At 36.6% G+C, this 27978-nt stretch overlaps 2 protein-coding genes across 2 annotated transcripts; one reads left to right on the top strand and one right to left on the bottom strand.

Annotated features, from left to right (window-relative positions):
- The first annotated feature begins 329 nt into the window (after window positions 1–329).
- On the top strand, window positions 330–26755 carry LOC121878415 (RNA polymerase I-specific transcription initiation factor RRN3-like). The gene is made up of 10 exons (XM_042384641.1): window positions 330–443; window positions 10902–11183; window positions 12716–12842; window positions 13595–13712; window positions 14075–14227; window positions 14657–14756; window positions 18349–18966; window positions 22287–22407; window positions 23826–24078; window positions 25891–26755. The coding sequence occupies exons 2-10, from the start codon at window positions 10923–10925 to the stop codon at window positions 26105–26107; spliced, it is 1968 nt and encodes a 655-aa protein (XP_042240575.1). The 5' UTR covers window positions 330–443; window positions 10902–10922; the 3' UTR covers window positions 26108–26755.
- Window positions 7522–8259, bottom strand: LOC121878504 (tigger transposable element-derived protein 7-like). The gene has a single exon (XM_042384762.1). It carries the CDS (start codon window positions 8257–8259, stop codon window positions 7522–7524), a length of 738 nt encoding a protein of 245 aa, XP_042240696.1.
- Window positions 26756–27978: the final 1223 nt, after the last annotated feature.

Here is a 27978-nt window from a genome sequence, read left to right on the forward strand (position 1 = left end):
ATTTGAGTATTAAGGAGAAGCTATTATGAAGCCCTATCGAAAACCTTTATAAAATTCATATACAATATGTTACATTAAATGCCCCTGCTTTTTCCATATATCCAAGATCTATATCGATAAGTCCATATGCAATAAAACCCTTCCTTACCTGCTAAATCCGGCAACAAAGAACACATATACAAGGAAAATTTTATATTTATTCGGGATTAAGCACAAGTATTTGTAGATAACCACAATTACAAGAGTTACCCCAGAAATCTACACCCATAGACATTTTCTATGTTTAGCCCAACACGAAGATTACGACATGAGGGTTTAAGCGAGCATTACTCCACGTTTGGTGTTGTTGTGATGAGACCTGCTGGTGACTATCTCCGTATAAGTTATTGTTACTCCTGATATTTGTATTCGGTTGCATCCGGAAATATTATTCTGTATATAAGGTAATTGTTAGTTAATGTTTTTATATATTTAAATTGTCAACCATTCTGGGAAATTGAATTTGGATAAAGATTATTGTTTTTTCCCGTCATGGCGGCTAGGGAACTGTGTAACATGTAGTTATTTATTTTATTAAATAGTCTTATATATTAACAATGGTTCAGCAGTTATGTGGACAATACACGTGCTCAAACAAAAATATACAAAATAGATAAATAAGTTTTCTGGGTAAAATTGCAGGGTAAAGGTGTAGATAATGGCTACCACCAGAAGTTGTTTGTTGATTGTCTTTATTTTTGCTGTACTTATTGTTTTGATGATTTTAGGTATATATTCAAAGAAACGACAACTTTCTATTATGATTTTAAGTATTTTGGGGGGAATTTTTTTTATTTACTCTCCTGCTTCACAATTCTCCCGGTGCCATTTTTTGTTGTTTACCTTGCTGAATCCCTAGAAGTGTAAGTAACAAGAGTGCAGAGGTTTTATTGCAACTATATCTTGCACTAGTCAGGCCGCACCTCGATTATGCGGTTCAGTTCTGGTGCCCTTATTATAGAATGGTTATCAATTCACTGGAGTCGGTGCAGCGAAGAATGACGAAAATTATTCCGGGACTTAGAAACCTTCCACATCGAGATAGGTTAAAGAAACTAAACTTGCATTCCCTAGAAAGACGAAGAGTGTGGGGAGATATGATAGAAGTATTTTTTGTGGGTGAAAGGAACCAATAAATGTGATAAAGATAAAGTTCTTATAATATCCAAGCAGGATAGGACTCGTAGCAACGGATTTAAGTTGGATAAGTTTAGGTTTAGGAAGGAGATAGGAAGTAACTGGTTCACAAATAGGGTGGTAGACGAGTGGAACAAGCTTAGCAACTTTGTAGTAAGTGCTGGAACGCGGTCCGACTAAGTACCCAAATGTACCCAAATAAAGCCGCAATGAAGTCAAATAATGGTCCTACATGAATAAATCGGACTGCTAATCACTTCTCGACTAGTATTTGGTGTCAGAAAGTCACAAAAAATTGGAGAACTTACTTTAATCTGAGTTAATAGATCGCGTGCATGCACGCGATCTATTAACTCAGATTAAAGTAAGTTTTCCAATTTTATGTGACTTTCTTAAAACTTAAAACAACCATATTAATTTTACTACAGCTACAACCAAGGTCTTATTTTCTTCAGTTTTATATGTAGAACCAGTCAGTCACTGGTTTTGTAATCAACGAAAACAATGCTGTGTCATTTCCTCGTGTGTTTTAATATTCTACATAGTATTATTGAATTGTATTGCTCATTTTGCACACATATTAATTCAATAAAAAAGACATTCAGTAATAAACAATAATGAATCTTTTGTACATAAGAGAAATTACGCTGTTTACACGATTATGCACGTCGTCTGCACGTTGGCGGGCCGTTCAAACCCGTCGAAATTCAAGTTTCCGCCGTCAAATTTTATTTATTTTTTTTTGTGTGTGTGTTCCAATAAAATACGTTGAATTAAAAACTCGCGAAATTTGAGAAGCTACTATAAGACATTTAACCCTTCAATATGTCTTGAAAGAGACCATGGTGCAGAGAAAGTTGTGCTAGTGCTTCCAAGCATAAGCACAAGTCACTATCTATCCAGGAAAAGGGTGAATTTCCATGGTCCGGCACCGGTCAGGTCCCGAGGTTGGCGGACTAGAGAGGTACAACCTGTCTTATCAAATTGCAACGGAAATGTAAAATAAGAAAATGGTAATAGAAAAAGTAGTTCTATCGATTGTGTGTACAGTAGTGGATTTACGGAATTCTGTGGTTGTTGTAAACTACAATATTACGGTTTTCTGTTCCATATATAACAAGTAGGGCATTTTTATAGTAGTTCACACAACATTTCTACCCCAAAACTATTATCATATTCGAAAAAGACGTCTAGTAAGATAATTCTCTTCTATTACATTACCTTCGGAAACGTATAATAACGGAGATAGCGCATGCCAAACCTTTATTTATTTAATTCCATTAATCTTTCCTTCATAAATCGTCATGCACGTGCATTCCCGTACACGTCACACAGCCAATCAAAAGCATTTTTTTTTTTTTTTGCCACCAATTAAAATGAATTGTGGTTTCTGCTTTTAGAATTCACAGTATTTTTTGCCCAATTACATTCAATTGTGTTTTTGGGTCGTGCTTCGAAATTCAAATTTATTTCCGACCAGCCTACTCGAATTTTGGATCCTAATTCGGAATACTGTACGAAATAACAGTGATTCCCTCATGGTGAGGGTCTGATTACATAAAAACACAGTGAGAGTTAGGTTAGGTCAGGTTACGTTAGGCCTTCCCCAAAAAAGGTTAGGTTTACAGTATTTGTTTTATAGTGTTTTTTTTTATGTGTTTTGTATTCACTTGGCCATGATTTTTGTCAGAAAATGCTTGTTTCTCTTCCCCACCCAAAACCCCGATTCCCAACAGGATTCCCTATCTTGTTGGGGGTAGAAGAGGGAGATAACTAAAAAACAGGCAATATCTGACGGAAATCAAGGTCAGAACCAATCAAAGCACACAAAAGTACACTAGAAAAACATAGTTTTGACTTTTAAACAGAGTTGTGTGAACTACTATAAATTTCCCACAAGTAGTACATTACACTTAAGAATAATTTTGGTTGGGCAGTCTTTTTCCTACTGTTTTAACCTCATTTTCCCCATGTGTTGTAACTTATAAGTTGGTGTAAGCGAGTGATTATATTGGTACAGTAATTCTTAACATGTACAATAAAATACAGTATGGGTATGCTTTAAAATACAAGAGAATACAATGTACAAGTTGACAACCCGTTATCCGAAATTCCGAAAACTGAAAAGCTCTAAAAACCGAAAGTTTTTTTGTGGGGCTGCTGCTTTTTTTTTTTTTTTTTTTTTAAACAGGGATTATTAGCCCAGCCAGGCACAGATCACTAACCCACATCGGGGCCTGGGGGGCGAAAATGTAATAGTAATAATAATTATAATAATAATAATTATTCATAGTAAATAAAAATTTTAATAAAAATACACCAAAATAAGATAATAATGATTACAATAATAATAATAATAAAATATAATAATGAAATTGATATTAATAATAATAATACTGTAATAATACAAATAATAGTACGGTAAAGAAATACAAGAATGAAAAAAAGATCAAAAGTGAGAAACACGACCTAGACCTATGAATTATTATTACCCTGTATTATTATTTTTATTATATTTTCGACCCCCCAGGCCCCAATGTGGGTCAGTGATCTATGCACGATTGGGCTAATACACATTATTAAAAAAAAAAAAAAAAAAAAACATTCTGAAAACCGAAAAATTCCGAAAACTGAAATGCCTCTGGCCCCAAGGATTTCGGATAAAGGGATTGTCAACCTGTAGTATATGGTAGTATATATAATAGAAGGTTAACGTGTAGATTAATGCTACAGGTTGTACCTCTCCAGTCAGGCATTCTGTGGTCCGGAAACTCCTGTGGTCCGGAACAATTTTAGTTTGCCCATGGAGAAAATTAATTTGAGTCTGGTACTTTCGATGTTTGGCTAAATTTTGCCTTATTTACCCTACTTTTTTTGCGAACTAGTACCTGTAATATAGCAACATCCTAATAAACCAATGAAAATAACACAGATAAAGTTAAATAAAAACTAAAAACAACACAGAAAAAGTTCTTATGTTCTACAGCTTCAGCTAGAGTTGAACCTGATGACTTGGCAACTTTGTCATCCGAGTAAAAACACACACAACAACATTGGCTGTCCTTATGTTTTCAACTTTACCACCACTGGTGGGTAGAATTTTTTTTTTAAATTCAGAAACATGAATTAAAATTTACTGTATATGAACAGTAAATAAGTGTTGCTTTCATATTCTTATGTATAGTAATGATGATATGTTTTCACATGTGCGCACTTACATACGTGATCTCACTTTTTTCTTTACCATTAATGGTTAGCTACTTATATTGTTCCATTTATTAACATTAAATAATATTACTTAAAACAACCATATTAATTTTTTTCATTAATTTTACTGCAGCTACAACCAGGGTCATTTTCTGCAGTTTTATATGTAGAATCAGTCAGTCACTGGTTTTGTACTCAACAAAAACAATGCCGTCTCGTTTCCTCGTGTGTTTTAATATTCTACGTACGTATTATTAATGAATTGTATTGTTCATTTTGCACACAAAAATTAATTCAATCAAAAAGACATTCAGTAATAAACAATAATGAATCTTTTGTATATAAAAGAAATGACGCTGTTTACACGATTTGTGCACGTCTGAACGTTGGCGGGCTGCTCAAACCCGTCGAAATTCGAGTTTCCGCCGTCGAAATTTTAAATTGCATAGTTTTTATAGTCCAAATAAAAAACGTCGAATTAAAAACTCGCAAAATTTGAGAACCTACTGTACAACATTTAACCCTTCAATATGTCTTTAAAGAGACCACAAAGCATTGAAAGTGGTGCTAGTGCTTCCAAGTATAAGCACAAGTCACTATCTATTCAGGAAAAGGGTGAATTTCCATGGTCCGGAAATTTCCATGGTCCGGCACTGGTCAGGTTCCGAGGTTGCCGGACTAGAGAGGTACAACCTGTACCAGCGATTCTAGCAAGAACACTGCTTTTCCACCATAATTTTTGTTGTCAATTGCTAGTGACAATGTTCTCTTTTGGGGAAGTGTTTCTCTTTTATAAGGATAAGTTAAATACTGACAATATTATATAACCACTTGGGGGGGGGGGGTTGAGAGGGGCAAAGCCCCTCCGCTAGGTAGTTAGATCAGGCTACGTCAGGTTAGGTTAAATACTGACTACATTGCATATCCACTCACGGGGGGCGGGGGGTTTAAGTTAGGTTAGTGTTTCTTTTGTGTACATTAAAAGCAGCAAAAACAAATCTTTTCCTGCATAAATTTTGCTGTTTTATTTACTGTTTTAGTTTTACCCCAGAAAAAATATCTCCAAAAAAAAAAAGCAGCAAAATTCATGCAGGAATAAAATGTTTTTGCTGGCGATATCGCTCGCAGCACGTAAGTAAATGTTTACCTAATAGAACTCTGAGAATAACATAGGAAGTGGCTACCTAGTCAGGAATCCCCGGCTCGGAAGATAGGTACTGTTAGGTCGGCGTCTTTGGTTGGTTAGGTCAGGTTCTATTAGGTTCTAGTAAATGTTGCGGTCAATTTATAGTAGTGCACTGTTCTTTCTTTGGGTTTTAGAATTATGTGTAAAAAACCATAGAAAATCACCAAAAACTAACCTAACCTAACCTAATTGGAAGGGGGTCAAAGGGGGCAAAGTCCCCCTGATTAGGTTAGGTTAGATAGAACGGTGCACTAATATAAAATATCTTCGTGGTGTAGATTAATATAACCTTTTCATTTTCTATTTTTAATTTCTTTTTATTCTTATTTTTTGCCCCATAGGCCCCGATGTGAGTCAATATGACCTGTGCCCGGGTGGGCTATTCCCCGTAAAAAAAAAATAAAAAAAATAGTATCATGCATTGCTTCCACAAACAGGCTATGTTGCACTCATAGCTGTGACAGGGATTGGATAATAAAAAAAAATCAGTGATTCAAAGGAATTCTTATGGAAAACCTAAGGGTAGAAACTTTTTTTACCTAATTTTTATCATCTCCCATATATTTCCTCTCTCCGGGTGAATGACCAATGCCTGGGATCAATCCCAAGAATAATCTAAATTGATTTTGCACCTATGATATATGGGGGTGGCAGGAGTGTGTACCGGTACTTACTACTAGATGATCACCCAACCAAACCAACTACTGTAGTATGCATTTTTCAAACATATCCAGGAAGATAATAAACACCCTTTAACAGACATATTGGAGCCCCCTACCATACCTAATGGGGGACTTGGGTCCATTTTCTCTGAGTGCCTGCTGCTTTCCAACCTGTGGTCCAATTAGTAATCAATTTATAATGAGATATCCCTGTTAGATAGAAAAATTAGTGTAGAACACTTCCGGGGATGAGAAATTTCCAGGTAACTAGACGACTCTATCAAACCTGGAAATATCCCTCATCCCTGGAATTTTTTCCGGCTACTGGGAAAATTTTCTCGCAATATCCGTATATTGCGTATTAATTCATCCTTGGAATTTGCTCCCAGACCCGGGAAAAAATTTGGAGAGTTTTTGGAATTTTCCAGAATTACACATTACTGAAATTTTCATCCTTAGAATTTTCGGAAAATGCGCCTGTTTTTTAACCTCAGAAATCGTTCACAGAGCTTTAATTGAAATAAACTTTTCCCCAAACAATTCTTAGCAAATTTCAGTTCTATGTTTTGGAGAGTCCCAGTTAAGAGGGATTCTGGCAAGGAAGATATTACTATATACACATGTACATTTAAGGTAATATTGATTCTATATATACTGTACAGTCGACCCTCGTTAAAACGAACTAATGGGGGGAGGGAGGAAGGGTGTCCGTTTTAGCCGATTGTCCGAATTATCCGATTTAGGGGTTAATATTGCATAAGCCTACGTATATGATATTGGAAATACAGTACCGCATATACACTGTACGCTGAACATGATACACAGTAACAAAAATACAGGAAATACTGTAAACATCATATAACTAGCTATATGAAACATTACAATATGTAAAAATAAAAAAGTTAATACCGTAAATTGTTAATTTCATTTACATTTGGTAGATGACAGATGAGCTTGAGTGGTGGAGGTGGGGGGTAGAGGTGATAACTTGTCATTTGGAGTCAGTAGAGCTATGATGCTCCACTGGTCCTTGTCCCCCACTCGTAGAAGGCTGAGGTGACTGAGGATGGCCTGAGTCAGCAGCAGGAGGGTCATCAATACTGTCAGCAGGCTCAACAACTGCAGCAGGGTTGGGACGAACTAGCTTGAAGAATGAGTCTAGTTTCAGTTGTTTACCTTGATGATGTTACCTCTGGATAATGAGTTCCCTAAAGGCTCTAATACCCGGTATGTTGATAGTAATGCTGAGCATCGGTTTCTGCTGACAATTCAATGTACGAAATGACATTATCAAGGGATTCTCGTATAACAGAGTTTGGGTTTCTTGGGCAATGGTTCGTCGTCTTCCTCATCTTCACTATCTCTGCTGTCACCAACGAGAACTTCATCTGCTATTTCTTCTTCTGTTAAGACTTGGTATCCAGGGTCACCCTCTGTGTCTTCTAGCCAGTTTCTGATGTCGTCTTTTGTGACATAATTTTTGCCTGCCCTCTGAAGGATACGATGAAAGTCCCTTGCCTCGAATCCTTCGAAATCATACTCTACCTCCACATTGTAAAGAAGTTTTTTCCAAGCATGAGTAATTTTATTACACATTCCATGGCGATTTCTAAATCGCCGTAACCACCCGTCACTAGCTTCAAAATTCTCGGTGCCCATATGACGTGCTAAATTAGCAGCAGCAGCTTGAATTTCTACACCACGGATGACATTACCACAGGATCGTTGCTGCATAAACCACTTCGTCACTGCTTCCTCAAGATTTGTATCTTTTGCCACTCTCATGCGCTTCCTTGCACCAACAGATGATGATTTAGAATTTGCATCAACAGTATATTTCAAAGAAAATGCAGTGAGTTTGTCCTTAGCCCTGCGTATATGCGAAACTATTTGCTTTTTAACACCATACTCGTCACAAACTCTAGACACCGAAGCACTGGCCTCTAACTTCCTTATAAGTTCCAGTTTCTGGTTCACAGAAAGGGTCACATGCTTCCTCTTCGGCGTATTACTCCCCCTTGAAGACATGATGTAAAATACAAGGCTGAAAGATGCCTAATCACTGAAATATCAACAAAAATTGCAGGGCAACACAACACTGATACTCGAATATGGCGCTAAGTCAACAATGACTGGCGGTCTGGCGCGCGCAAGCCATCTATCGGACAATTCCAGAAATTTGACACGGACAGTCCCTCGCTTAACTCAGATTTCGTCCGGTTTATCCGATATCCGGATTAAACAGGTCCGTTTTAACTAGGGTCGACTGTATAACATTCTGTGGCTTGAGGTTGCAGTGATGACTAGCAAAAAAAAATATTGCAGATTGGCAGCACAGTATGTAGCAGTCTTGGAGACATAGCCTAAGTAAGTTGATCAGGCTAAAAGTTTTTATAACATATCCAAAGAGGAGCTTGATATGTTTTAAGACTTTTATACTCGAGAGGATGCTGATACTAATTGGACCGGCTATTTACATTTGAGGAAAATGTGTAAAAATTCCTGTGCACTAACTTTGATCTCTTCCTTCTCAATAAACATAGAGATACTGTATTTAAATTTTGCTTATAATCTAGCTATATTTTAAAACTACCATTTTTCCAATAGCTACTGTAGGTATATTGATCTTATATACGGTAGTATATAACATTCTATGATGTAAAGTTTCAGTGATGACTAGCAAAAAAAAAATAGTACAACTCTAATTGGTACCTGTACCCTACTGTATTTGAGTTATGATCCTTCTTACCCTGTCAATCTTGACCCCATCATAGGTATGAAGGGCTTTGATTTTCCAAAGAAATAACAAATGTCACCATAATCAACATGAAAAAATTGTACAGTACTCTGTACTGTATTACTGTATACTGTGCTATAAAATCACCATCCTAGTTACAAGCTCATAAGCGCCTGTTCCGGAATAATAACCCTTTTTTCTTCCGAACAATAATGCACACCCATCCGATAGTGGGATAAAAAAATGAATAATTTTTATACTGTATCTGTAAAGTAAAACCACACATGAAACATTACTTGTATTAGTTTAACAGGTACAGTATCATTAATGTCACACTTACTGTACTGTACTGTACAGTACGTATATGCAAAAATCCTAGAGAATATTACCTCACATGGCTAGGTACCAAACAGGGAGGTACTACCGTCTGGGATGATATTGAAAGTACGTATAATGTGTTGTTTGATGGTAGATCCTGCTGCCATATGGCATCACAAAAATTGTGACCAAGTCCCAGGTTGCTGATTTGACTTTCTGCCACATTTACACACAATTGCAGGGTCTCAATTGTTTCTCATGCTTTGACAACACAACATATACAGTGGTCCCTCGGTTAACGATCACAATTCATTCCAGAAGGTTGTTCGTTAACCGAAACCATTGTTTCAATGGGATTTTGGGTAATTGGTTCCAGCTCACCGAAAATTACATACAAAGTAAAAAAAAAATGCCGTAAAGTACACTTACTTTGAGGTGTGTATGTAGAAGGCTCCTGGTTGATGCTGGTGATGATGGGATTAGAAGTGGGGGTGGAGAAGAAGGGAGAAGAGAAGGAAGTGGGGGTGAAAGCGAAATCACCCCATGCCTGATACCGTCATTTCACCCATAAAATTTTAAGTTCACTAGGTGTAATTCAAGATTATTTTCTATAAATCAACATTGCACTGCACTATATAGTGTCAATACCCGGTATGTTAAATAAATTTCAGAATGACCAATAATTGTACTGTAAAAACGTAAAAATACTCCGTGTTCAAGGAACTCACAAGCAAGATGTTTCCTCCACTGAACAGAGACACCAACTGAGGCCTTGGTGGGTGAGTGAAGTGGCTGATTGGCGCACCAAAAACTAGTTCCCTGTACTGAAATTATGTTAAATAAGTGTTAAAATGGCTACAAATTTTAATATAAAACTTGGAAAATTATTGAATAGTACAACATTCTTGATATTTACTCCAATTTTAACAAATGTAAGCCCTAGAACCGATTTCTGTATTGGTGGACTAATCTTCCAGCTGGTGAGCAAGCCAAAGCATGTCCAAACATTTTCGTAAGAATTTCGTTAACCGAATTTTTGTTCGTAAACCAAATTGAATATTCTTATGGAAGGTAATTCGTTAACTGAAATTTCGTTAACCGAGGGACCACTGTATACTGTACTATATCGTTTCTCACTAGTGATCTTTTTTTAATTTTGTTTTTCTTTAAGGTTCTTTATTATTATTAATATTAGTAGTATTATCAGTGATATTATTATTGTTATAATTATTTTATTTTTAATTTTGTTTTTTTATTATAAATTTGATTTCCTTTGAACTAATTATTATTATTATTATTATTATTATTATTATTATTATTATTATTATTATTATTATTATTATTATTACATTTTCGCCCCCTGTGCCCGGGTGGGCTAATCCTGTAAAAAAAAAATCTGAGAAACAAACTTTTCACCTGACCTAAGTTTTAGGAATGAAGTAAAATTGATCGTTAGAAATGTAATTTATGATGGGGTTTTTGTCAGCTACCTTAATTCCTATAGATTTTTATGTAAAGTTTTTTCATTTGCATTAATAGAAATAATTACAGTACCTGTACAATATAATAGTTTTTTTATTGTATGGATTTTACATAATAGATATTATTTTTTCAGATAATTGCAGAGTACTGAATAATGCCAGCAACGCCAATATTAAAGAAACAGGCGCCTGCCGCGTCTTCTGCTTGTAAACGGGTAGTTTTCAACACAAGTCAAACTATTCACTCTATAATACTGAAATTTCGAGAATCTGGTGATTCCTCGCATTTTTCTAGTTTGTTTAATGACTTGTCAACTTCAGGGTCTAAGTCTGAGCTTTTATTATGGCTGTCTCAAATGACAGAATGTGTGCCATTGTTAGACAGACAAGCTGATAAAATAGTCTTGCAGTTTTTGGTAAGTATTATACCTCTCTATTATTTTCAGTGTGAAATAGTAGAACATTAGATGTGGTTTTTCATCTTTTTGTGAATGGTCTTTAACTAGAATTACTTAAATGTATGAGGTTTTAGAGGAAACATTCTTCCACTTATTTTTCTTATCAATCATATGTTCTTTCAGCCTCATTGACATTGTTATCATGTTTAAGATTTCTAGTCAGAAGTAAAGGTATTCTTTATGAGTGACATTAAACTTTAATAATAATTACGGGCATTGTTGCTACTTTTAGTACACTATTTATTATTTATTTTACAGGCCATGTTTTTTTTTTTAGATATACAGCCCCCTGTATTTTGTTTTGCAATGTCCTTGCTAAAGGACAGCAATTAGGATTTCAGTTATAATTGAAGAATTGACCCTAAAATCCCTTTTATACCTGAGCCTGGATTGAGTGACTTACCTCTGTTCTTCTCATTGGATAATACTACGATGTGCAAAAGCTGAAGACTGACACTGAAGTGACAATTTATAACTGAAGCCAAATGAGGGTCATGGAACATGCATGACAGGAACAAGAGTTGCCCTCGGCCTTGAGTGGCAATTGTTAGATCCATATATATACAGTAGTACCCCGATTTACGCGGTCAATTGAACCCACAGGGTACCGCGGAAAGTGAAAACCTCGTAAAGTGAACAACAGAACATATGGGATTAATTCCAATAGAGACTGGCCTGACCCCCAAACTCCACTTTTTCCGACACAATACCTATGTTGTAGTAAAAATAACATCTAAATTTTATGATGGTATGCTCACACAATTAATATTTAAGAGAAATACAGTCACCAGGTTAATGTCCATTCAAATAATGGACTCAAATCCCCCCCCCCCTTCCCAGCTCACTAGCTTCTACCTCTCTGAGAAATATTTGGGTGAAACCACTAGATTTTAAGGTTTAGTAATAAATAATACCTCAGACTAAAGTTAGGATAATATAATTGACATTTCTGGATTCCTTGCAGGTCAGGGAATATTTTGAATGTAAACTTCATATATTTTTCACAAAAGATAAAATATTTGCTTTGTGTAAACCAAATTATTACATTAGATCTAAAATTTGTATGTCTAATGCAAAATCCATGATGTTTATATTCAAAATCATCATCATATTGTAAGAATTCCAGCAATGTAAATTATATTCTGGCCGGGTAATTTGTATGAATTTTATGAGCTAAAACAAATATCTTCAGTGAGGTCGTTGATTATATATATATATATATATATATATATATATATATATATATATATATATATATATATATATATATATATATATATATATATATATATATATATATATATATATATATATATATATTAGTTTATAGATACCTTTACCACTGATGTTGAGAGTTCTTAGGTTTTCAATCTACGTCTCATTCCAGTCTCAATTGTGAGATAGTATTTCAGGATCAGTTCTTCATTTTTGTAACAATAAAAAGTTAACATTAAAATGAAATATCTAATATTCTTCTGTTTTATTGACAGAAAATTCCTTGGTATAAATCCAAGGAACTTGCAGCAGCTGCTAAGAGCTTTGTCATCACTTTGGTCACAGCTCATAATTATTATACCTACTCCGTACTCAAGCAGCTGTTTACATCCTTAATACCAGGTGAGGCTGACTTAATGTGGATTTTATGGCCTAATGTCTGGCTTATTTAACTAGTGATGCCCAGTGAGACAGCACATCTATAGGGTGAAAATTCATGATTCCTGTCTGTAAACACTTTTACCAGTACAGTCGACCCTCATTACTTCGGACTAATAGGGGGGAAGGGTGTCCGTTTTAGCCGATTGGCCGAATTAACCGATTTAGGGGTTAATATTGCATAATATTGCATTATATTTCAAAGAAAATGCAGTGAGTTTGTCCTTAGCCTTGTGTATATCTGAAACTATTTGCTTTTTAACACCATACTCGTCACAAACTCTAGCCACCGAAGCACCAGCCTCTAACTTCCTTAAAAGTTCCAGTTTCTGGTTCACAGAAAGGGTCACATACTTCCTCTATGGCGTATTAGAGGTACTCCCCCTTGAAGACATGATGTAAAATACAAGGCTGAAAGATGCCTAATCACTGAAATATCAACGAAAATTGCAGGGCAACACAACACTGATACTCGAATATGGCGCTAAGTCAACAATGACTGGCGGTCTGGCGCGCGCTCGCTATCTATCGGACAATCCCAGAACCAGAAATTTGATACGGACAGTCCCTCGCTTAGTTCAGATTTCGTCCGAATTATCCAAAATCCGGATTAAAGGGGTTCGAATTAACGAGGGTCGGCTGTAGTCATAATACAGTACAAGTACTGTATGTCTATTTATTCAAAGATTTGTTTCTTAATAATGTTTCTCTCCCAGATGTTAATGAGGATGATGAGAGCCTCCTGGTGAAAGCAGGGTTGTTGACTGAGGAGAAAGAAGTTTGCCAGCAATTAATCTTGACCTCTATTGTTGCCATCCATAATCATGTACCCATGTAAGTTAATAGGTCTGATAGAAAATGTTGAGTGCTTTGGTAAACAGTGAAAAGTGGACATAAAAGGACCCCCCCCCATTGTAATGCTCTCTTGCATTAATTTCTAAACAGCACATTAAAAAGTTAGGTCCTGGTAATAGAGGAAAACGGATTAAGTACTGTGGACGCAAATTTTTTCTCTCATATTTTAAAAAAAATTTAAAGGGGGAAAACTATTGAAAGTTCAGTAATTATAAATTACACCTAGTTTGTACAGTACCACGAAAAGTCATTCATATCTTGCAGCTGTTAAAAAAAAATGTTTAATGAACTTTCCTTTTTTTTATGATGCTCATTCATTTATATACTTCCAATATTCACAGGTGCCGTGACACCTTGCTGGTGTTAGCAAGGAAATGCATGCCCTATTTTAGACGACATGTTCATCAACATGCAGTTTATACTTTTAACTTGTTACAACTGGCCAACCAGCTTCCTCGCTTAAGAATGGCTCTTCTAGAAATTGTTATCACCAAGTAAGAGTTTTATTTACTTCCTGTTTCAAATGTTTCAGTCAAGAGTTGGTGTCCTGCAAACCTTGGGTTTTTAACATAATCTAGGCTCAGCTGTAAAATTTAATTTAATTTTCAGTCAATCAATTTGGGCTAATAGACATACGTATTTGAAATGGCTTATTTATCTAGAGTCTAGATAAATAATCATGTGTATCTGTCTAGATTCTAGACAGATACACATGATTATTTTTTCCCTGAATCTAGCCGCCTTTCATCATATTGTTGAAAAAGACACGCTAAAGTGAACAATATGGACTGGGGTTGACCTTTTAAGTTTATTTACAGTATTTCTATTAAAGAACATGTTTTATAAACTCATTTTTCTTGGCATATTGCTATTAAGCTAACAAATTGTAATGCTTAATTCTTGGTACTTGATGTTTCTTACAGCATGGTTACAATTGATGTTCATATACCCCGCTCTGAGCTGGCTACATTAGATGAGGATGATGATGATGATAGCAGTGAAGAAGAAGATGTATTTGATATGGTAGGTTCCCAATAATAGAGATCTAATGAAATGTGCCAGTAACTATTTATCCTCCTGACATGAAGAGTGAGGGATGCAGTAATTGCTTTTATTTCCTTTTTCTCTGTAGTTATTTTTCATGTGAATCTTGCTTGTCAATGGTAATGCTATACGGGTACAGGTTGACAATCCCTTATCCGAAATCCTTGGGCCAGATGTATTTCGGTTTTCGGAATTTTTCGGATTTTGGAATGGTTAGGTTGTTAGGTTAGGTTAGTTTCGGTTCACTTCAGTTCAGTTCAGTTTGGCATAAATGAAATTGTGGGATAAATATAGTCCATAAATACTGTAGTACAATTTATTTTTAAGGAAAACATTCAGTAAAGCTTCAAACAGATACAGTAAAGGTACATTACAGCTGGCTTGCTTATCATGAAGAGGACACATCAGTGTTGTCATCATCATCATGAACTAGGAGTCGGACATCTGAAGATGGGCCAGGAACAGGACTCTCAAGTGATGACTCAACACTAGGACAGATGGCCTTTTTAAAGGCTTCTTCCAGTGTCATCTGTCTCATTAACAGTGGGTTCTGTCTAAGCAGTCTCTCTTTAATTGAATAAACTGCCATAATCTCATGCTCACTGATAAATGCACGTTGTTCAAGGGCAGTAATTAACTGATCACAGGTTTTCACCACATCGTCTATGGAGACTTTTTCACCTGTGTTCACAATTTCATCATCATCATCATCACTACTATCCTCATGCTTATCTTTATTTAGCACCATTTCAGCTATTTCCCCATCACTCAACGAATGCACAACAGGTGCATCATTGTCAATGTTCAGCACTTCTTCAATGTTGGCTTCCTCCAACTTATTTACTCTTTCGGAAGATAAACCTTTGGCGTAAGTAAGGAGGTTTGATATCATCATCTTCTCCTTAGTGATACGAAATCCTTCAAAGTCTTCATCTGCATCTTCATTTACATCAAACATTGTTGTAGGCCAAAGTTTGTGCCAAGCATTTGTTAATGTTGGTTTATCAACAGCGTTCCAAGCATTAGCAACTGAATAAATGGCATCCTTAACATTGAACTCTTTTGTGAAGCTTTGGATTCCTACTCCTCTGTTGACTGCATCAGTCATACAGTTAAAAAAAAATCTTTATATTTGCTCTTCATGGAGCGTAAAATTCCTTGGTCACAAGGCTGTATTAAAGACGTCACATTGGGGGGAAAGTAAATGCCAAAAACATTACTTTTCACAAGAAGTTCAGCAGGGGGATGTGTGGAGCAGTTGTCAAGGAACAATAGAATTTTACAGTTTGCTTCCAGTCCAGCTTCCCTGCAATGAGCTCGTGCTTCTGGTACAAAGTGGATATTGAACCAGTCAGAAAATAGTTCTCTGGTTACCCATGCTTTCTTGTTGGTATAATAATGATCAGGTAAATTGTGTACAGCTTTCAGACATCTCGGTCGTTGGCTTTTTCCAATCACTGCCAACTTTAACTTGTGTGTGCTTGCAGCATTGGCACACCCATGAACAGTCAACCTGTCCTTAGTATCCTTAGCACCGGTTGGTGCATTCTCATCAGCCGTTGTTAACGTTTTTCTAGGAACGTAGCTCCAGTACAGAGCTGTTTCATCAGCATTGTAAATTTGTCAGGGCTAAGGTTTTCATCAGATATTATTCTGGCAAATTCGTCAATGTAATTTTCAGCTGCTTCATAATCAGCAGAAGCCTTTTCACCACAGATTTTTATATATTTTATACATGACGCTTCTTAAATTTCTGCAGCCAACCTTCTGAATATTCACACTCACCATCAATGTTCAGTTCTTCATGGTATATTCTAGCTTGTTTCATGACCATCAAACCAGTCAATGGCATACGTTCACTTCTTTGTTGTTGAATCCACTCAATCAGCACGCGGTCAAGATCTTCATTTTTTGCCCTATGTAATGTTTTTCTGTTTTTCATTATTTTTGGGTCATCACTGTCAGTGTAAAACTTCAAACACTTGTCTTTCTGTTTCTTTAAGTCATATACGGTGGTAGTTCCCACACCATATTTTTCAGTAAGATGCCACACAGGTACACCACGATCAAGCTTCTGTAACAACTCCACTTTCTGTGCTATCGGTAAAGAGAGACGCTTCCTTTTCTTCTCACTGTTACCCATAGGGGTATCTGAAGCTCTTTTTGGCATTTTCAGTGAAATTTAACAAAATTACATAAAATATAAGAACAGCAGATGCAAATGTGTGACTAGTAGCAACACTGAGACACAAGTGACGCCTCACTCACACCCGCTGCCCAGCGTGGGTCAAGCGCCTGGTAGTGTCAGGTCCAAGTCATGTTCGATTTCACACATTGATGCAACACGAAAATTTTTTTGTTTTTCAGAGATTTTCGGTTTTCGGAATTTCGGATAAAGGATTGTCAACCTATCGTATAATTATGATACAGGTATTTGTTTTCTGTTCATTCCTGTGGTTGCCTTTCCTTATTTGGTCCTTGTTACCGCCACAGTAGGATTTGTTACCACCATAATAGGATAAACTAGAAGAGAGAGAGAAAGAGAGGGATAGAGAGAGACAGTGTTGACAAACTCTGCTGGGGTGTTAAATGTGAAACAGATGGCCCTCCTCTCGGGCTGATTTTGCTCCCTGTGGGGTTCAGAAGACAGTCTCTATCCGTCCAGTGACCGATCAAGTCAGGGAATTACTAAGTCCTACATTAGACCCGAAACACGTAAGTTTTATATGGTTTAACACCGCCACTCTACTCAAATATACTATATGTAGTCGCTAATAGTGATGGAACATACGATTGAATTAATTATCTCATATGTAACATATGTAATTTGTACTCTGCAGGTTTTGACCGAATAAAGAACAATCGAGTCCTACGTGTAAGGGTCTCATTAACCCACAGTTGCTCATTGGGCGGTTAAAGTCCTCATTAGACATAATATCACTCGGGAGTTATCCTAGGTGGAACTGGGTTTAGTATTATGGATCTAGTTTAGTGGTATGGTAAATTTGTGATTGTGTAGTTATCACAATTAATGAATTTGTGAGTTCACAAACTTCTTGTACAGAACTGTACATTGAATTTTCCTTGGGTGGTTATCATATTAACTGCATTATTTATTGCATCCTGAAATTACATACTGTATACTGTATTTGGTTTTGATACCTCAATTGACACTTCTTCATGTTTAGAACACACACACACACACTTGCATAGGCATTGTCCTTTGTGTTATCTTGCTTTAGGGAGATGTCACCCACCTGGAAAAGTTTAACTCTCAAGGAATTTGTGTCACCAAAGAAGTATCTTGCCTCACTTCTCAGACACATGAAGTAATGTACTGTACTACTCTGTAAAAGAAAATACTTTATTGTTATCTCTCTTGACATTACAGTACAATTAGAGTTGAAGATGCGTATTAGGTACTGTTACTAATAGAAGTATGGAATATACCGTAGTTGAAAATTTGTATTGGGGACTATTTTTGATAGACAGTTAATGTGCAAGTCCTCAGGCACTCATTTAATAACATGTATGCATTTGTTTATGGTGGTTCATGAATTTTTTTTTACAGGAAGTGGATGAGCCAAAGGAGAAGGAAGGCAAGGTTGCTAGCGAATCATCCTGTGCCATGAATCACAAGGATGGGAATACTCTGGACGTGCTCATGGCTATAATGCTTCAGTATGTTCATGATGTTTGCCATGGCTTTAATGAACCTAGAAAACCAACAGTACTTAGTGAAAATAGTGCTGATGTTAAATCTACCCCACAAATAAGAGATAGTAAACAGTTGTGCCAGGCAGGGAGTGTCTCTCTCAGTGGTAATGACAACAGTTTAACAGTTGGATGTGAATGTGGTGGGAGAGAACATGATTTAGCGGCACTAAAACTCCTTTTCACAGATTTAAAAGAAGTGTTCTCCAGCATCATCTTGCGTACTTTTGCATCATGCCATGTTCAGTTTTTAGTCTTTTATCTTCTTGCCTTACGACCAGGCCTGGCTACTATCTTCTTAGAATTTTTAAGAGTTAAGCAGTTTGAGAATCCTAATTGTTCAAGGGATGTGAGACAAAATGCCATGGCTTATATTGGTAGTCTCTTGGCACGAGGAAAATTCATACCATTCAGTCATGTTCATTCGTGCTTGGAGGTAATCTGCATTTGGTGCAACACTTACCTTGATAACCAGGTGGGTTTTTTCAGTTTATTTTTTTATTATCTGCCAAAACTTGTATACAGTCGGCCCTTAACATACGCGGGGGTTAGGTAACAGAGTTACCCGTGAATGTTAAAAATCCGTGTACTTTTGCTGCCCCCCCCCCCTAAAAAACCCTGGCCCCCCATGTCCTTATTTACCGTATATACCTGTGTGTAGTTCGAGTTTTTAAGACCAAATTATTTTGGGGGTCGACCTCTAAAAGGGTAATAGTTTTGTTAGGTTGAAAAATATTTACCAGTAACTACCAGTAAACAATGGAAACGACGCACCAACGCACCACCAGCTGTGAGTGTCGGTACAGTTGCCAGGGCAGATCTCTTGCGTCATCATAGCTAGCCCAAAGTAGCCAAATCCATGGTATGGTATACACAGGACGATGTAAAACAAAGTATTCATTTGTTAAAGTTTATTTATAGATACTGTACATAAATTTTTGTTCATTACATTTGAAACATCAATCTTTGTTAATTAAATTTGATACAAAAGAAAACTACGATACCGTATTTTCATTAAAATATTACATCACAAGTATATTTTACCTTAACTGTGACTGAATGAATATATTCTCAGAAATAAATATGGAAATGTAATATTTTGGCTGAAATGACGTACATATTACTGTACAGTGGAAAGTGGGATAAAATTATGAAAACAATGACTTTCGCTTTCTTTCGTTGTTCAAAAGATTTTACCGTAATCGCTTTTCGAATGGTTTTCAGTTAAAAAACTGTTGTATTGTACTCGTACTGTATTACAATAATATTCTATCCTATCATTAGCCTTATAATCCCACAACTGAAAACCATTCGAAAAGCGATTACGGTAACATCTTTTGAACGAAAGAAAGCGAGTCATTGCTTTCGTCACTTTCCACTGTAATACGTACATCATTTCAGCAAAAATATTACATTTCCATGTTCTCAGAAATAAATGGTAGTTTTGTTGAAACGTAATGTACAGTATTTAATATTAAAATGCAAAAATAGCTATAAAAACAATTAATACACCCGTAATGTACTGGCTGGCATCTCGTCCCTGCTCCCGCGTCCAAGGTCACCACTCCTCCCAACTCGCTCCCTCCTCCGCCTCCTCCACCTCCACCGTCACTACTGCCGACAACAAACACAAATGTTTTGTGAATAACTGCACCTCCACTTCCTATGTACAGTACTGAACTGTACTGTGCTGTACATTTTTACAAACAATAAACATGGCAAGAAAAGCTATTAAAAAAAAGAGATAAAAACTTCACTTTACTGTACAGTTCCTATCCTCGGCGACAGGACGGGGGTCATCGGACATTCAATTCCATAACGGGTGGTGAAGTGGGGGCGATGGTGGATTCAGCTGCTTCCTCACTGCCGCCAGTGATTGGTGTTAAATCTCTCCTTCGGTGATCAACGAACATGGTGATGGGGAGTTGTCGTCTCTTTCATTCATTTCTTCCATGATGTTTTTGTATGGAGCGAAAACGTCATCCATCCCTCGCATGAATTTCAGGGCACGCACCATGGAGGGGTCCATACTATAGGCCAGGTTTTTCAGTGCCTCAATATTCCTGGTCATCTCCCCAACTTCTCTAACGTTATTTCTTGGTCCCCATCCTCTTTCCCTTTCGCTTCCTCTTCCTCTTCATTGCCTGAGTCTACTAACTCCTGTAGATCCTCCTCGGTCAGCTCAGTGTCGTGCTCTTCAATTAGCTCCCTAATCTCATCCTCTGCCATGTCCCGGAAGCCTTCAGCAGCCACTTTCCTTGACAGTGCCAGGGTCTTTCTGAATATTTTCATTAAAATCCATCAAAATCATTTTCCTTGTCATCGTCTTAAGCACCAAACAGCTCCTCCCAGTCTTCTTGAACAGGGCTAGAGGGTACGTGTTTTTCGAATCTTTCTCAATTAAAAAAATGTTACAGCACATGTATATTTTACCTAAACTGTGCCTGAATGAATATATTCTCAGAAATAAATAGTAGTTTTGCTGAAACGTGATGTATTTCAATGTAAAATAGGATAAAATACATGACGAAAACAAAAGACTTTACCTAACCTTCGAATGTTCAAGAGATGTTACTCGTTTTTTTAATAGTTTTCGGTTAAAATACTGTTATATTACAATGATATTATATTCATACTGTGCTTGATATACTACATTCACGGAAATGTAATATTTTTGCTGAAATGACGTACGTATTACAGTGGAAAGTGACGAAAACAATGACTTTCGCTTTCTTTCGTTCAAAAGATGTTACCGTAATCGCTTTTCGAATGGTTTTCAGTTAAAAAACTGTTGCATCACAAGTGAATTAGGATAGAATATTATTGTAATACAACAGTTTTTTAACTGAAAACCATTCGAAAAGCGATTACGGTAACATCTTTTGAGCGAAAGAAAGCGAGTCATTGCTTTCGTCACTTTCCACTGTAATACGTACGTCATTTCAGCAAAATATTACATTTCCATATTCTCAGAAATAAATAGTAGTTTTGCTGAAACGTAATGCATTTCAATGTAAATTAGGATAAACCACATGAAAACAAAAGACTTTACCTAGCCTTCCGATGTTCAAGAGATGTTACTCGTTTTTTTAGTAGTTTTCGGTTAAAATACTCTTATATTAGTGATATTCTATTCATACTGTGCTTGATATAATACATTCACGGAAATGCAATATTTTTGCAACTACAATGCTGATGTCAACACAAGCGTGGTTACAGCGAGACTTGACTGAGTGAGGGAGAGCTATGCGTGTGTGTGTGTGTGTGTGAGAGGTTGCGGGAGCGGGCGGTGTCCCGTGTTCGGTGCCGCTCGCGAGTTGAATGGCGCGCGATTTGAATGTACTTCAATTATTCAATGTACAGAATATTCCTCCGGCGGGGCAATCCGCGTATTTGCGAATCCTTGAATGCTAAACCCGCGTATGTGAAGGGCCGACTGTACTGTATTTTTATGTTAAGGAGCTTGTTTCTACCTGTCAGTTAGTATGTCTTCTTTTTTAACCTGTTGAATACATAAGTATTTTTTTACATACTTAGTCTTTTTATTCAGCAAAAGATTGCACAGTGTAATCACTTCACCTAATGATTCTGTAGTATCCAGTAGGGTGAAGAGTTGAGCTCAAATCTCTCAGTGGATTCATAGGATTCTCATTGGACAGGGTGATTAGACATGAAATGCCTCATTCCTCAAAATCATTTTTGTGGATTCCTGTTTCTGTTATGTTGTACTGTATTTTACTGTACCCGTCAAAGTCATTACATTATATAATTATTTAATCATCTTTTACATCACAGGAAATGATGAGAGCTACAAACTATGAGGACTTCCTGCTTCATTCACCATTCTACTATGCCTGTCAGACGGTATTTTATGTATTTACCTTCAGATATCGAGAATATACGAAAGACAGCAAAAGTGAGTACTGTACTATATTGTACTATTTTACAAACTGTAGTTAAATTTATTGTCAATACGTATTTCTCTGACGTACCCTGTTTTTGTGTGATAATGTCCAGGTCCAAAATTTCTCTTAAAGAATTACAATACATCTTAGTTGAGAAACTAAACTAAAGTACTGGCCTTTTGTTTTAACGAATCAGAATCCAGCATGGTCAGGTTGTTGTGATTGGTGCCTCTTTAGGTGATATACTTTACTATATACAGTACAGTAGTTTATCAGGAAATTAATGCATTAGCTTACTCAGAGTAGGTGAAGTAAACATGGATATTGTATGTGGAAGTCCACATTACCTGTATTTATGCCAAGCTGTGAGATTAATTATATTCTCTTCAGTTTTTCTAGAATAGACCCCCACTGATTCTATGATCAACTAGATCCAAACAGTTTATTATAATATTTTTTTGGTATGGTTAAACATTTATTCCAGTGAAGAATTCTTTGCATATTCCTATACTCAAGTGTAGTTCCAAGTTATTATGATTAGATTTTTATGCAAAAAGTTGGGGGTCGAATTATGTGTGTGTAATATTTTTTGAGGTGTTAAAATTCATGCATTTCCATGGGTCACTTACGGTGAACGATAGTGATCCGGTGAGTGTTTTTGGTAGGCTAACCTTACCAGTAAGCTCCTTTAACCTGGGCTTGCCTACCACACTCCTAAATTCTTTCTTTATGTTGCTACATGAAGAGCAGGACCCCATTCACTATACACTGTATATGCCACTTTAAATCTATGAAACCTGATATAAATGAAGATGTACAGGGTATATTTTAGTTTTATGATATAGAGGTAAGAAATTTCATCAAGATTGTTGATCAAATTAACTTTTTAGTATGAATAGAAAAAAATAATAATTTGTAAGGCAGTTTGTCCTATATTTCATATTCTTTCTACACTTTAACCAGTGTAGAAATATATTCAAATGGAACAAACTCAGGATAAGATAATACAGTACAGTATGTCTTAATATATATGTATAGTATTCTAAATTCAGGAAACTGTTCTAAGATCAGCTGGTTCTTATTTTTTGGGGTGCCTCATTCAGTTTCAACAGCCTTTTGTTTGTTATTGTTTTGATTCAGATATTTTAAGTTCTCTTTTCTGATAATGCTGGCATCTAGTTGTTGTGATAGCAGAAGTCTTTTAAACATAAGTAAAGTTGAGTAAATCGTGGTTTGATTGCCAGCAGCCTGGAAAAAGTAAGCATGTCTTAAACTGGTTTCATTTTGTTGTCTGGTGAGCATATACAGTAAGAGGACAAGAGAAGTTACCTTGAAGTATTCCAAAGTAGTTGATACTTTGTTACTCTTGCACAATTTATTTGATTCCCAAAATGTGGTGAATATTTGCAGCGAAAGTTCTTCTCCACAGGGCTGGCATTGGCACGCAGCCTCAACCTGGAGAGACTTGTTATGAGCCAGCTGAACCCCCTGAGAATTTGTGCCCCACCTGTTGTCAGCAACTTTGCAGCTGTTACTCGCCGTTTCCAACTAGCATACTGTTATACCATTATGGAGAATAATAAAAGATTTGGGATCCCTGCTGCAAGTGTAGATGAACATAGATGTGCAGGCAACACGACCCTTAACATGTTATTTCCATTTGATCCATATCTTTTGCAAAGGTATGTTATTAGTGAATGTTGTGAGTCATAAAGTTTTTGTTTTTTAATCATTGTCACTTGAAGTTACATCTTTCTATCAGCCTTGCTTCATTTCTAACCACTGTACATGTAAATGGGAGGAACAGTTGCATCAAATTTAACAAGAAACAAAAATAGATGAAAAATTAAATTGGTTTAATACTATAAACATTTTAATCCCCCTTCCCCCACAGACTGACGTCCACAAAATTCATCCAGCTATGAGTCTTATTGCCATTTGTTCTTCCGTTTTCATTCAGACTTTGTTCCCCCTTAGGAAACTAATTGTCAATCCTCTAGTATCATCCTCTGAACCTTTATACCTTGGTTACTTAGTTCTTCATGTGCAGTCTACCTCTCCCTTTCAGTTGTACCAACATATAGTATATTATGTACCAGTCATTCCATGAGCCCATGCCATCTTGATAAATTTTTATCTTTGCATCTGTTCAAGACTTCTTAATCCCACTTATTTTTCTTGTTATCATTCTTTACATTAAAACAGTTCAAAATTTTATTATTAAATACTATTCAATTTGTGTACTGATTCTGGGATATAGCATTGATTCTTGACATAATTTTTTCACAGCACAGGAATACTTTAAAGTTGCTGTACATTAACAAATGCATTGATTTTGACCATAATTGTTTTACAGTATTGTACATATAATTCTCCCCACACAGATCATGAAATGTTAAAACTTCTCTCTTTATTTCTACTCACTTAGTTTTATCCTTCTCTTTTCTTTGCAAGAGCAAATAATTTCATCTTACAGACCATCCACAACTAGCCAATGCAAAATAATGACAAATATTATCAATGTTTCTGCCAAACAAATTATACCAACTGTATGAGGTTTTATTTTTTGCTTTATTTTATTGCATTAAGAGTGAAATAAAATAATCTTTGTTATAATGTGGCTCACAGTACACTCAGACATATGTACTCCAACAACAAACTCAACTTCAACTCTTGATTTTCCCCTTGTTTGTCAACTTTTAACTCATTTCTATTATCTTCCTTTGAACAACTGCCCTGGGTAAGTCTATTAAATTTTCTTATGATCTCGAGTATTCTTAAGCCTCGGCTGATAAAGTACTCAAGGTATTGAGTGTTTTTAATGGCCTTTGAAGTAATTTAACCCATTTAACCAGCTTTTTGTAAGTTTTGGTTAGCATTATTTGTCAGATAACATAATTTTCAAAGAAAAAAGAAAATGCCAGTACAGTATACAGTAGGCATTACTGTGTACAACAATCAGGGGTCGTGGGAAAACAAAGTTAGCTTCTGTATACTGTAATTAATTTTATTTTAAATCGAAAATCCTTGATCTGTTCCATTAGTATTTAATGATTTTATTCAGAGACGTGAGGCTATATATTCTCATGCTTAAGCACAGTACAGTACTTAAAATTATTCCATAGCAGTCTCAATTTTTTTTTTTTTACCTTAAGCTATATGCTTCTTATAGGTTGTGGTGACTGAGTGGAAACAGCACTTGACTGATGTCCCAAAGGTCATGATCCTGAGTCACTTTAGGTCATCTAGCAGTAAATTGGGGAAGTGAATATGGACAAATGTAGTGCTGGTCATCTGACTTCTTTGCATACTGAATGCTTATTATCCTGTGTTCTATAATCACATGATCCCTGAAGGGCTGTTATGTCTGTGGGACTCATTTTCAAATGCTTCATGGTTTTATTCTCAACTGAGCTAATGTCTAGTTATTTGACAGATAAGGATTTGAAAATGTTTATATACCTGTAATTTATTTTTTTTTTTGGTTATTCCAGATCTAAGATCTACATTGAAGACCATTACAGAGAATTTGATGGTTTGCCAGAAGATGTAGTAAAGAGTCAGGAGACAACCATGGATACAGATGCTCAGGATATAATTGTTACTCCAAAATCATTTGATTTCTCGTATGGTTCATCACCTGGATACAGAAAGTGGCAGGGTGGGTTCCTTCCTTCAGACCATTTAGTGGAAGGTGTTTTTCCCTTGTGAGTTGTAGACTGCACAGCAACAGTAGAGGAGACTTCTGTAGATTGTACTGTAGTTTTCTCGGTTTTGTTCAGACATCAATTATTCCATATATTATTTTTTTAAGTTTCAGTTGCCAATATGGGTATACCTCGATTTATAATGACATGTTCCAAGCAGTTTAAATGGCTACAGCATGTAGAAATTAAATTTTTTATAAGCCACTTGCATCTTTTGCACCTAGCTCCATGCTTTAGCAAAACTCTCCAGAAATTTCTTGTATTTTCCAAGCAATTAACCCTATTTTGAGATGTTAGGAAGTGACCAGCAAATGAAATGAGCAGCAGCAATACAGCTAGTGGTATCAGACTATGTGACGCCATCATTTCAGATGTTAGGTTGAAGGTGATAAGGCATTTTAAGGATAAATTTGTTTTGCAAAATGTCATTTTATTATGCGTTTTGAGAAGTTTTGGTTTTTGAAGAATGCATTTCCAAACTGGATAAATATGATTCAGTTTACAATAGGGTTGTTAAGAACACAACCTAAAGTAAATCAAGGTATACCTTTATTGTATATAGATTTATATTCAGAGGTGTTGAACATGTAGGTAATTTATGGACAAGAGCTGGGTTCTCATGTATTGAATTAAAGCACATGTTTTAATGTGTCAGATAGTTTTCAAAGAATTATCCTACACAATACCCTTGTTATTCGACGAAAGGGGGGCTCTAACAATCCGAATTAACCGAATTCGGAATATTTTGACCATTTCCAAATTTTTGTGTTTGATGATTTGTTTGTTTTCTGTTCAGTTTTTGTGCCTTGCCTTGGCTGCTTGTTTGATTATTTGTTTGTTTTCTGTTCAGTTTTTGTGCCTTGCCTTGGCTGCTACATAAAATAATCTACAGTATTTATATTTACTCTGCATACATGAATAATTTATAAATGTACATACAGCATGCCCTTCAAATTCGCGGGGATTATGTTCTCAAAATGGTTTCGAATCGCCAAATCCGCGAATAATTGCCTACCGAGGGGGGGGGTACATTTTCACAAGTGTAAAAAGAAATGTATATTCCCTCTATGTGTTTGTGTTTGCCCTTAGGACAATTATTTCTTTTACATGTACAGTTGGTCCTCACATTAAGCGGTCCCGCAATCCGCGTTTCACCGTTACCGCGGTGCCTTGCCAGAACCTAACATTTTCACATTTCGCGGTCGCGAACGCCATTCCGCGGAGAGTGTCCGGCGCGACGCTATTTTTAGATTTGCCCCACGCGCCACGCGCCACCCGCCTGCCTGCCTCTCCCTCCTCCTCCCTCCTCCTCCTCCCTCCTCCTCCTCCCTCCGCTTGGGCAAGCGGCGCGGTAAGGTTGCGCAGTGTGTCTTTGTTGCGTTATCACTGACGTCATATGACGTATCAGACCTGTGATTGGCCATGCATCCCTACCCTCCTCTGCTGCTAGCTGTAATTGGCTTAAAGTATTATGACGTGTCCACCCGGGGCAGGGAGGGAGGGAGGAGAGACGACGCTTGACCTAGCCGCGACAGTTTCATCCCTCAAGGCCACTCCGTGTTATCGCGCATCCATTGTTCCGTAAAATGGCTTCCGCCGGACCACCACCCCCAGAGAAAAACCTTTCCTTACCTGGACCCAGCGGCACTAAGCCAAAGAGGACACAACGTTCCTTAAGCTACGAGGTGAAGTACCAAATTATTCAAGATTTGGAGAAAGGAACACGGCAAGTTGATCTCGCGCGCCAGCATGGCGTCAACGAATCTACGATCCGGACTATAAAGAAGGATTCAGCCAAGATAAAGGAGCACATGAAGATCACAAAGTCTACAGGTGCTTCTATGATCAAGTATTTTCACAACCGGGTGCTTCTCA

This window comes from Homarus americanus, unplaced genomic scaffold (assembly GCF_018991925.1).
Source record: "Homarus americanus isolate GMGI-L3 unplaced genomic scaffold, GMGI_Hamer_2.0 scaffold41027, whole genome shotgun sequence".
Lineage (NCBI taxonomy): Eukaryota > Metazoa > Arthropoda > Malacostraca > Decapoda > Nephropidae > Homarus > Homarus americanus.

What these genes read in the sequence shown, in the direction of transcription:
- LOC121878504 (XM_042384762.1), bottom strand. Translation starts at nt 8,259, where the DNA reads ATGTCTTCAAGGGGGAGTAATACGCCGAAGAGGAAGCATGTGACCCTT.
- LOC121878415 (XM_042384641.1), top strand. Translation starts at nt 10,923, where the DNA reads ATGCCAGCAACGCCAATATTAAAGAAACAGGCGCCTGCCGCGTCTTCT. An exon ending in CTAGAAATTGTTATCACCAA is followed by an intron (nt 14,228 to 14,656) that starts GTAAGAGTTTTA and finishes TGTTTCTTACAG; the next exon opens with CATGGTTACAATTGATGTTC. An exon ending in GATCCATATCTTTTGCAAAG is followed by an intron (nt 24,079 to 25,890) that starts GTATGTTATTAG and finishes TGGTTATTCCAG; the next exon opens with ATCTAAGATCTACATTGAAG.